This window comes from Etheostoma cragini, chromosome 11 (assembly GCF_013103735.1).
Source record: "Etheostoma cragini isolate CJK2018 chromosome 11, CSU_Ecrag_1.0, whole genome shotgun sequence".
NCBI lineage: Eukaryota > Metazoa > Chordata > Actinopteri > Perciformes > Percidae > Etheostoma > Etheostoma cragini.
The window spans coordinates 14,148,927-14,160,824 of record NC_048417.1 but is presented as its reverse complement, the minus strand read 5'-3'; the positions used below and the strand labels follow the sequence as shown (position 1 = coordinate 14,160,824).

Genomic DNA, 11,898 nt, shown 5'->3' with positions numbered 1-11,898 from the left:
CCCCCCCCCCCCCCTTTTCCACCTTTAATGAAAAGGTGGAAATGCCCAGAAAAATAATCTTAAAAAAACATACTATACTATGACTTTCATCAACGTACTACAGTCACTTTTTTCAATATACCATGACTTTTTTAGTCACTTTTCTAGCTATACTATACTGTGACTTTCTTACACTTTTTTCGACACACAATACAATTACTTTTTTGGCACCTTTTATAAAATACTATACCATGACATTTTTTTAACTTCTTTCAACATACTGTACTATACTATAATTTATTTGTCACATTTTTTAACATACTATACCATGACATTTTTCAACATACTATATTTAGTACTTTTTTGACATGCTATACTATGATTTTTTTTATTACTTTTTTCAAAAACTATGCTAAGACTTTTTTGTCACCTTTTTCAAAATACTAGACTATAATTTATTTGTCAATTTTTTCAAAATACTACATTTAGACTTTTTTTCGACATGCAATACAATGACTTTTTGGGCACTTTTTTATAAAGTACTATACAATGATGTTTTTATGACTTCTTCCAACATACTATACTATAATTTATTTGGCCCATTTTTCAACATACTATACTTTGCATTTTTGTCACTTTTTTCAACATACTATACTATGACTTTTTGTCACTTTTTGGCATACTATAGCCTACTATGACTTTTTGTCACTTTTTTCAAAATACTATACTATGACTATTTTGTCCCTTTTTCAAAATACTATACTATGACGATTTTGTCACTTTTTTTAAATATACTATTCTACAATTTACTATGATGTTGTACTCTTTGGCCCACTTAGCTCAGTTGGTGGAGCATGTTCACACTTAGAGGTGCATGCCAAGGTTCCAGTCCAACCTCTCATCATTTCCTGCATGTCTTCCCCCTCACTCCCCTTTCATTAAAGGTGGAAATGCCCAGAAAAAGTATCTTAAAAATATTTACAATACTATGACTTTTATTGATAAACTATACCATGACTTTTTATCATTATTTTTTTAGATAGAATATTATGAATTTTGAAATACATTGACTATGACATAGTTTAGCTTTAGCAATTTACCTTTTCAGCATTCACAAGCATTTTCTGCAGGAAATGCTTTTTCTAGTTGAAGAATATTGTTATTATTATCATATCATTAAGAGCATGTTTCAGAGAAGAGCAGAGACTGCCACAGATAACGTTGTACCACCTATAGATTTTTAATGAGCTGATATTCTTTTTCTTCCCAGTGGCCAACGGAGACTTTGCTGGCAGTGCCTTCCGTAATGGGCGGCGCAGCTGCCTGCCAGCGCCGTGTCCCGACACAAGCAACATCAACCTCTGGAACATTTTGAGAAACAACATTGGCAAGGACTTGTCCAAAGTTTCGATGCCTGTGGAGCTCAACGAGCCCCTCAACACACTGCAGCGTATGTGTGAAGAGCTGGAGTACAGCGAGCTGCTGGACAAAGCCGCTGAGACCGAGGATCCCTTTGAACGAATGGTAAAGAAGCTGTCAGTTTCTGGCACTCTTTCAAATCAAATGCATTAGGTTAGGTGTTGAGTCTAAGGAACATAGTCATCCTTCATTGCTGTTCATAATGCAATTTAGTGTTTGCTTTGTTTTTCATTTTTGTGAATGTATTTGTTTATATATGAGTTGACGTTGCCAGACACAACCAACATAAATAGTTTCTTTCAGATGCATGCCTGCGAGACGCTAGGGCGCTCCAATGCAGCTGTCGACCTTGGATCTTCCTATTTTTGTCTGTCTTCTGTCCTTTGGATAGTGTAACCAAGCCTGTTACTATTAAGTGATTAATCCCCTCTTGTTATTGGCTGTTTTGTTTTGACTCTCTGACAGGCTCTCGTCGCCGCTTTTGCTGTCTCAGGCTACTCATCCACTTTCTACAGAGCAGGAAGTAAGCCATTCAACCCGCTACTCGGAGAGAGTTATGAATGTATTCGGGAAGACAAAGGCTTCTGTTTTTTCTCTGAACAGGTAAGTCTGTTTTGTTTGATGAAAGAAATGCATGTGGTATAAAGTGCATCTTGACCAGAAGCATTGAATAGGATGCATTACCATTTGTTTTGGTATTTGAGATAAGTAGAAGCTCTTCAGCAGCTTATTTGTCAGACTGAGGGGAAAAAGGTGGTTCCTTAACTTTTTGGCTTGAGACTGCTTAGAACAAAGAAATGATATGTAATCCTAAATACAACAGCTATGAGCTATGTCTTTATTTGATCTTGTCTCACAGGTGAGCCACCACCCTCCCATCTCTGCGTGCCACTGTGAGTCCAAGAACTTCACCTTCTGGCAAGGTAGGTTACATATCTAGTTAGTGAGGGGTTTTCCTCAGGGGGACTCTGGCTTAGCAGACAAGCCTTCCATTCTCATTTAGCCGCTTAAAATTCAACTGAATGTTTACTGATTCAAAATAGCTTTTAATTTGTTACATTTTGAGAAGAGATTTGAGTGGTCAGTACATATCTGTTCCGTTATGTTTCTGATATATGTCATTGATTTGCTTTTCAGATGTGAGATGGAAAAACAAGTTCTGGGGAAAATCGATGGAGGTTTTACCGATTGGGACCGTAAATCTCACTATTCCCAGGTAACTTTTATCAAGCTGCTGTAGTAAATAAACCTTAAGTCACAAAATCCATCTCTACAATCTAGAGCCCAACTGATTTATTGGCCTATCACAGACATACAGTAGGTTTTGGCATATGTGTTTGTCTATATCTGCTGATATGAAGACTTTTTTTACAGTAACACATAAAACAAGCCGTGGAGGGAAATGATCTAATTACATAGTTTTTCCAGTAGATGCTGTGAGTACACAGTACTGATGTTTCTAGCTTTTTAATTGAATGCTTGATGCTTCACGTCAACCGAAGTCTAACGCTCAAGATAATTAGGCCCAAATTTAATGGATGTGGTGTCATATTGTCAATGCACAGTAATGTCAACCCTCAAATGACAAACAATAATACAACCATATGGGGTTGTCCGATAAAGTGAGTGCTAACAGCTCTCACACATCTCTACCATCATGAAATGAATACGGTGTGAGAAGCAGATTTTCAGTATCCCTCACATATATCTAATATTTACTTATCAGTCAGTGTTTGAGTAACACTTTAATATGAAACTAATACATAGTATATTTCTAGGTTTGGAGATCACTATGAATGGAACAAAGTCACCACTTGTGTACACAACATCCTGAGTGGACGACGGTGGATCGAACACTACGGGGAGATAACCATCAGAAACATGAAGAGCAGCGCTTGCCTCTGCAAACTTACCTTCGTCAAGGTAAACGTCTTCAGCAATCAGTGTTACCAGTGTTAAGATGTGATTTAGATGCACTGCATTGTGGTAAGGGGTAGCTACCAACATGGGGTTTGTCTTTCAGGGAAACTACTGGAGTTCTAATGTGAATGAGGTTCAAGGATTTGTAATGGATCAAGAAGGGAAAGTGATCCACAGGCTTTTTGGAAAATGGCATGAGGGTCTTTACTGTGGTGTCCCACCTTCTGCCAAATGCATCTGGAGGCCAGGTAGGCACTGGTTCACTGGACTTCACATAAGCCCTCTAACTGGTGCTACTGGTCACTTAAGGTCCACTGAAAGTGTTTTTGACAATATCTATTTTGTTCCCTGACACATTTCAGTGGATGGGGTGGGCAGGAAAGTTAACATGTCGATAAATTGATTTTAAGCTTTTTGTTTCCTCTCCTTGTCAGGCTCCATGCCCACAAACTATGAGTTGTACTACGGCTTCACCAGGTTTGCTATTGAACTGAATGAGCTTTGCCCCGAGTTGAAAGATGCTCTGCCCCGGACAGACGCCCGATTCAGGCCCGATCAAAGGTACAGCGTGACATCCTTAGCTTCCAGTATTCTGCTGCCACCTAATGCAGAAATGAAATGCCCCTAATTTCCCACAAACCAGATTGCAATATGAGTTAATCTGCTCGTGATATTGTTTTTATCTGATGAGTGCAGACTGATATGTTCTGCTTAAAAAACTATTTTATATTTGAGTTTTGTAAATGCACGTGTTGCTGTTCTTTGTATGACCATCTGATTTACTGTTTACTAAATATACATTTTTGGGTCACAGGAACCTGGAGGAGGGGAATTTGGAGATGGCGTCCTCAGAGAAGCAGCGCATTGAGGACCTGCAGCGAGTCAGGAGGAAGTGGAACGAGGAGAACAACATCAAACTGGAGCCACGCTTCTTCAAGTAAGCACAGAGACCAGTAACCAGATGCATCTAAGTCTGTTAATGCAAAAAGACATTCTTTTTATCCAGTGTATGAAACCATTTGTACACATGGTTGTAGTCTATAAATCTAGATAATATCCGCCCGATCATGCCTCCATGTTTTTATGAATGACATTTTCTCCTCATTACTTTGGGGTTATCAGTTACATCAGTCACTTCTCCATCTTTTCTTCCAGGAAAGTGGTTGATGCCAATCACAGGGAGAGGTGGGTCTCCAACAACACGTACTGGGAGCTCCGCAAAAACCCCGGCTTTATAAATATGGAATCTACAGTGAATCTGTGGTAGCACACGGATATCTGTGTCCTTCATATCGTCATCACAGACAAGACGGCTGTAACCTATGCACAATAAGGTGTTAAGAGAAACACGTTAACGATGAGATATCCGTGTGCAGGGATATTAGCGACTGCAGAGCGGAGGGATGGCCTGATGCCAAGCGACCCTGTTGAGGTTCTGTGGCACTGCCACATGGTCATCCATCCATGGAAACATCCTGTAGGATCACCTTCATTGTGCTTGTGGAAGCTGGGTTGTCAGGGCAACAATCGTACCACTCCTATGTAGATCTTTCCTCAGCTTTTTTGACTTCTGAGTATGTCCTTGCCTTAAACAGACATCCATACAAGTCACTTGATTTAGCGCTTTTTCGTTGAGGCCATTTGACTTCTAAAAGCAGTTTGGGTTAGACTAGTCTATGAAGTAGACCTTTTGACGATACCTATGTGCATGTTTAGAGTGACGCATTTAATATATCATCAATTATTGTAGAAAAAAGGTATTTTTATAAAATATCTTGGACTTTAGTGACATAGGATGTGAATTGTCAGATTTCATTTATTTTTGCCATTTAACACGGTTGAATCTGTGTGATAGCAGTAATCTCTCTTGGGAAACAACTCATTTAAAATTAATCTCGACTGCAGCCGAGAAAGTATGGCGTCCATACATGGAATTTTTAATGAATATAATCAAACAGCGGCTCTCAAAGCTTATCATGATTTGAAAGCAGTATGAAAATGTAAATCCTCTTCTGATGTTTGGGACACGGGATGCAACATTTAGAGATCTTTTATTTAATTTTCAACACAGATCCGTCACAGAGTCCAGTTTCTCCTCACAGTTGAGATCCTGTGTAAATAGAGGGACAACCTCATCTGCCCTCCCCTGTCCCACTTTCTAATTTTAATCATTGTTACATGAAACCAACTCTTCTGAATCACACGGTTACATAAATACACACATAACTCCCTCTATATTAGACACAACATATATAATGGACGTGCTCATAAAACTAAAAAAAGAAGGTGTACTAGGTACTGTAAAGCATCATGATTTTGGGCTTTATAAATAGATTTGACAGTGAAATTTGAGGAAAACAGACACATATTTCCATTTTTTTCTGTCAAAAAATAATGACAAAACTAAACACCATCACAGTTAATCAAAGTAATGTCTTGAATTTAGATCATTTTCTGCCTAACCTAAAATGATTTTTAGGTTAGAAGGCTTCAGCTTTTTTTTTTGAAAATGAAAAAAAAAATTACCAGCAACTGTTTTGCTATGGTTTTTTTCATGATCTATTACCTACATTATGTATCAGTCTTCAAAACAGGAATAGATTTTCTTTTGATCAAATAATTAATTGGCTAATTATGTTGGCACTCCCATGACCTATTTAGCCATAGTATGCAGTTATTCCAATGTGACACACCAGAGCCACCTACAGGGTGTCCAATGAAAATGCAGTTTCAGGATACTGTAGGTCAACAGCAGAAATATTTCCTTTAATGTTTTAGATATCAAAAAAATGTTTACAGTAACAATTATACTGTTCAAAATCAAAATGTGTGTGTTTCCCCAGAAACTTTACTGCTGCGAATTGGGCTTCTGCAAAGCACCTGTTACCTATTTGCAGTTTGTGTATTTATTGCAAAGCAGATTAGCTATAATGTTTTAACTAGCGTCCCTCTTTTGTGTTACAGAGTAAGAAAATATAACACGAGCCTCTGAGTGAAATCAACCCCAACACACACAAGTAGTCATACATTGTGTATTTAAGTCGATTCCTCTCGTTCAGGACCGCATGGTGAGGACACCAAAGGAAGAAACAGAGTGAATATAAATATGTAGAATGAAAACTATGTGAAGCAAATTTATCTTGTGTGCACTCTTCATATGGTACTGTAGATTACAAACCAAAAAGGTAGTACTTCATTGCATCCATATCTTTGTTTTCTTTCTTTTTTTAGATGTACTTACTGTGGTTTTAATTATTCCCGGTCACAAACTCAATGCTAAAACTCATCAGTTTCACTTGCTGTGCCTTAATGCATTTATTAATGCCTCACAAACAAACAAACTCTACTGATAACCACCCCCATGCCAAGAAGGTATGCCATTAACAATCGCAGCATCCAAATAAATGTTTCAAATTTCCACATGCATACAGATGACACATTACACTGATAGCGTTGAGGGTTCAGCTTTGGACAAATTGTCTTGTCTATACTGTTAAAGGGAGATATCTTTGACATTAGATGAAGTAGAAAAAAGGTTAGACTGTAAAATGCTTGCAGTGTTAAAAGATGTTCCGCACTGTTCTGCTACTCCAAACATGCAACCAGTCCATTTTTGGTGATCACTGTAAATACAGCACATTTAGAAGATGGGTCACCATTGCAAGAGCAAGATTCCTTTTTCCTCCTACACCTGACCTACATCTAGACTGACAGCAGTTATGTGTGGAGGTAGGAGAAATGCTTTACGTAGTGTTTGCTTTCGTGGAGCAGACTGTAGTGAAAAAAAAAATAATCATGAAAACCCCTTCATGTTTTCTTCATCCACTGTTCAACCTGCATGTCTAGAAAATGTTGCCTGCCAATGAATGTTGCAGATGCCTTACAAAAAAAGTTTTTTGTTTTCTCAATTAGACTCTCATGTTGTTGTTTTTTGGACTGACATGTATCACAAAGCACTATGTCAGCTCAGTTTCTTTCAAATCTATTTCCAGATGGGTACCTTCTAAAGTGCAATTTCAACAGAGAACATATCTTTCCATGAACACTGTACACTGCTGCTACATAGTGCTTATTCTAATAAAACTGTAAAACTCAACTGATGAGTAGGGTGTGGTTTATATGTAAAAGGTAAAGCGATAAAAGTCACTTAACAAAAAAGTTATTGCAGGTTTAAAGTTAAAGGTATGAAATGCAGTCATTTACCCAAAAAAAACTACAAAACATACAAAAGGTAATCCTTCTCAATTACCACCTATGACATACTAGAGGTGTGTGGTGGTGTATATCTGCAGAGAACCTGCCCTCTGCCTGTATTTTGTGTTTTCTGTTTTTTCTGTGTGAGGGATGTTTAGAGGTGTTGGTAAGGAGCCAATGGGTCCTATGTGGGGATGTAACCCTTACCCAATAACAGCGTGCAGGATGTGCAGTCCATTCTCATGGCCACAGCTTTGTCATGCCCTTCGGCGTCGCATACTGACACACAAGTTCTACTGACACACAGAAAGAATGAAGCTCTGCATTCACACAAAGTCCGACAATGTGTCTCCTTCCCGCGGAGGTGTCGGTGTGTTTATTTTTGGTTTAGAACGTAACCCCTGTGATACAGTCGGAAAAAAATGTTTCTTCCCTATTCACTGCTTTGTTGGCTGCTGTTACATTCTATCTCTCTGGCTCGTTGAACAGTAAGCGATACCTCTTTCATATTATACCTTTAAGCAACTATGTTGCAGTGCTACCAACATTATCAAGGTTAGTAAGATATTGTCAAACATGACTTTTGTCAGTTACCACCAAATAATAAATTTGGGCTAAATTGGTCAACGTTTCTATAGAAAACCAGGCAAATTATTTTAGAAGTTGACTTATTGTCTCTAAACAGATTTAAAAACAATCTGCATTATTTTATCTGATTTGTGTAGGAAAAAGAAAATCATTATGGTATAAATTGTTTAATACAATGTAGACAACAAATACAAGCCTGTGGTCAGTTAATACAAGATTATCCTAATTTAAATCAGAAATTTGGTCAGAATGTCCATTACACACTTACCTTACATTTTGAAGCCCTAAAAAAACCTATCCCAAACAAAACCAACTATTTTGCTCTTTGAATAAAGTCAGTAAACAACAATAACATGTTTGTATGATCAATATTTGCCTTCTCCTCGCTTAGTTATTAAACCAAACCAATCAAGAGTGACTGATTACATCAGCGCACAGGCCTTTGTAGTAATACAGCAAGACGAGACGTTTCATTCAAGAACTCTGCGCATTCCTCCTAAAGGCAGTCTATTCTATCAGTGTTGTCTATTGTTGCAACCATTAAAAAACGAGAGTCATTAACATTTAGTGTTTGGGTTTATTTTCTGGATTCATACACGTTGCTGCAGAAGACAGGCAGTCAGTAAATGTATATTAAATATTTCACAAGGTACTATGAGGAACACTGCAAAACAATGGCAACAGACCAGCAGAATAGAAATGTGAAGTAACATGTTAAATCTATTTTGAGAGTCAACCAGATACAAACAGCAGGGGTTGTACTGTAGATGCATACTGTGACAGATGAAAGAGTGGAAGTACGAAAGAACATAATTTAATTCTGTAGATAATGCAGACCATCTTTTCACATATAACCCAAGTCAAATCATCTCTCTTGTTTAATTCACTTTAATTTTAGAGTTTAACAGAAAGGAAGGTATCTCTGAAGCAAATTAAAAGTTTAAGATATTCTATTGGCTCAAAACAGCTCATTGCTACACGGGAAAAACTGTGTAATAAAAAAATAAATAAATAAAAGACCAATGGAATGTAAAAAGATCTGACAACAAACAGGGAATCAAATCCCACTAAAGCAACAAAAATAGCGTGCTTCATATTTTTCACTAGACGTACTTCGCTTACACATTTGTGTCAATTCAGCGTGTTGGACATCTTAAGTACAACATGATGGTGTCTCTTCACAAATACTGCTCTTAAATTGCCTGATTCAAGTTACTTTCTGTTGAGTTCTTGTGGATCATGACTCTTTGTGATACACATAATTATAAATATATACCTTGACCCCATATCGTCCACAGACAGGAAGACTAGTAGGAGGAACGATCTACAGCCTCATGGTGACTGGACATCAGCTGAACTATGTAACAAAACAGGTGAAGCAGATGACTGTGGTGGTTTTACTTGATGGAGGCCATGATCTTGATGTACTGGAGGGCGCTGTGTGCTGCGTCGTTGTGAGCGTTGCTACAGGAAATGCCGGTGCCGTGGCAAACGGTGACTGGGGAGGTGGACAACTCTGCCAGGCACTGGTACTGACCGTTCACCGTCAGCTCATCTGCAAAACATATCCACGCACTTTACATGACACGCCCTGCCAAAATTAAGAATACAGTGTTCTCTTTGGGTGCTTTCCATTCAGCAAATTATGCTTCCTCCCATCCTCTAGCACAGAAACCAATCTCCCATCACTGAGGACGTTCCAAACCATATTTTTGATCCTATTTATGGTCCGCAGACAACGTCCTATTTAGAGTCTGTATTTATTTTTTGTAAGGTAGCTTTTATTGTTTCAATCCAGTGTTACTGTTTGTAATTTGATCTTATCGATATTAGCCTCAGTGTTCCCTGTTCACTCTCCCACAGCCTCAGAGCTGTAATAAGTTACTGCTAATGCAATCCCAACATTTCATACTGCCGCTGTTTCACATTAAAAGCAAAAAGGCAACAGAAAAAGAGGGGGTGATTACATGACTATGAGTCATATTTGGCATTTCTTCTGTCTGAATCATAAAAACACTCCAAAACAGTCAATCTCTGTTTTGTTCTAAGTGCATCTTGGCTTATTTGGGGAAATTGTCCACAGCTGTGGTTAAACTTAGTACTATGATATCAGCCTGATTGTAAAAAACACAGACTTACTGTACCTGCAGCCTTTTAAAAACAAATTATAGACATGATTTGAAGTATCTATAGCTGGTTTTATTAAACTGTCACCCAACGCTGTTGATATCGGTTTGGTTTCTTCAGTAATAAACTAATTTGAACTGTCTACTGGTGTTTTTTTCTATCAATAGATCCATAATCATTATTGGAGCCGCAGTCACACAACATCAGGCAATTTACTTTTAAACTGAGCCAAGTGAGAGCAGCTGAACGGAAAACAGCCTGCATCCAAGCAACATTAATGAAGGATGCGTTTTCTTACCAATGTCAAAGTACGTGACCTCAAAGCCCTGCTCTTTGGACAGCTCCAACATCATCTGAATATAATCTGTGTTGGGAATGCTTAGCGGGTTTCTTCTCAGTAAACATATACTCTCTGCTGATGAGTTCCTTAAGTTCTCAAACCGGACGCTTGGTTTTGGAGTCTAAAAAAAGAAAAAGAAAAAAGTTGACACAATTTAAAGACTTTTCTAAAATGTACTTCCAGTGGTCAATTTGCAAAGGCCAGAAGTATTTGACGTACCCATGTGATTTCCGAACAGCCGGACAGACTTTGAAGCTTTGACACCATTTTCTCTGCAGCTGCCATTTTCGCTGCCTTTTTTGAATTTCCTACGCCTGTCAAAACATAAGGCATGAGATTAAGATCAGAATGAACAACAGCACAAAGTTGCTGTCACTTTGACAGAAATTTTACACAAATGTCTTAAAAACACCTGTACCCTTCTCTGAAAGTGACTCCATTCGACAAGTAACAGTGAATTCTCTCTTGTGTGGTGGACCAGCCTCCATTAGAACTGTGTATTCAGGAAGACGCCATCCTCTCTGTAATGCTAACTCCTAAAGTGAAAAATAAGTAAAGTAAATACTTTCATCAACCTTTCTCTATTTAAGCTTTTTTACTTTAAAAATAAAAAAAGACACAAAAATATGCTCATATACAATCAGAAAACTCACACAGATAAAGAGAGAGAGATAGAGAGAGAGAGAGAGCACAGCCGTGATTTACACACCTGCAGTATCCCCACTGAGTTGGGATGGTTGTTTGTTTCTGCTACAACACCATTACTCTCAGATTTCACAGGAACGTTCCTGTTGGGAGTTACATCACACAGTTACCACAGCTGCATCAGATCAACCCTCCTACAGGCTGGCAGTAAAGCGGTTTCATGTATGTGGTCAATCAATGCATTGCTAAAAAGGCTAATAAGAGCCAAGGTTTAGGCAAACTCAGCAGCAGCTGATGCTTTTCTTCAATATCATGTGATCTGCCAAGTTGTGGAAAATGCCATTAACCTTAACCAAAGCTGATAAATTGTTAAGACTAACTCAAAGTCTAGCCAAAATAACTAAATGTACTTTCATAGAAGACAAATGTTCACATTTGAGAACATTTTAATTAAAAGAAATACTTAAACTATTAATCAATTCTAATAATTGTTGCCACTCAATTTTTTTCCAATATTTATTTCAGTTCCACTTACACTGCCCCAGCATCTATCTGCAGAATATTCAGGGCAGCCTCTGCAGCCTGATGTTTAGCTGCCTTTTTACTAGGACCTTGACCTGAAACCACACACACACACACACACACACACACACACACACACACACACACACACACACACACACACA

General features: G+C 38.1%; 2 protein-coding genes across 8 annotated transcripts in view; one reads left to right on the top strand and one right to left on the bottom strand.

Annotated features, from left to right (window-relative positions):
• Positions 1–7,414, top strand: part of osbpl6 (oxysterol binding protein-like 6) — a 37,248-nt gene extending 29,834 nt beyond the window's left edge. For all 7 annotated transcript variants that reach the window (XM_034886413.1, XM_034886416.1, XM_034886418.1 and 4 more), the window contains 9 exons: positions 1,250–1,503; positions 1,864–2,001; positions 2,258–2,321; positions 2,536–2,614; positions 3,177–3,321; positions 3,422–3,566; positions 3,753–3,879; positions 4,133–4,255; positions 4,474–7,414. In XM_034886413.1, coding sequence (XP_034742304.1) covers positions 1,250–1,503; positions 1,864–2,001; positions 2,258–2,321; positions 2,536–2,614; positions 3,177–3,321; positions 3,422–3,566; positions 3,753–3,879; positions 4,133–4,255; positions 4,474–4,585 — 1,187 coding nt within the window. In that variant the 3' untranslated portion in view covers positions 4,586–7,414. The remainder of the gene's footprint in view (positions 1–1,249; positions 1,504–1,863; positions 2,002–2,257; positions 2,322–2,535; positions 2,615–3,176; positions 3,322–3,421; positions 3,567–3,752; positions 3,880–4,132; positions 4,256–4,473) is intronic.
• Positions 7,415–8,980: 1,566 nt separating this feature from the next.
• Positions 8,981–11,898, bottom strand: part of prkra (protein kinase, interferon-inducible double stranded RNA dependent activator) — a 6,370-nt gene continuing 3,452 nt past the window's right edge. Inside the window, exons 3-8 of the mRNA XM_034886430.1 lie at positions 11,748–11,829; positions 11,277–11,355; positions 10,986–11,103; positions 10,787–10,881; positions 10,526–10,688; positions 8,981–9,655 (exon numbers count right to left, since the gene is read on the bottom strand). Of these exons, the coding sequence (XP_034742321.1) occupies positions 9,498–9,655; positions 10,526–10,688; positions 10,787–10,881; positions 10,986–11,103; positions 11,277–11,355; positions 11,748–11,829 (695 nt within the window). The 3' untranslated portion in view covers positions 8,981–9,497. The remainder of the gene's footprint in view (positions 9,656–10,525; positions 10,689–10,786; positions 10,882–10,985; positions 11,104–11,276; positions 11,356–11,747; positions 11,830–11,898) is intronic.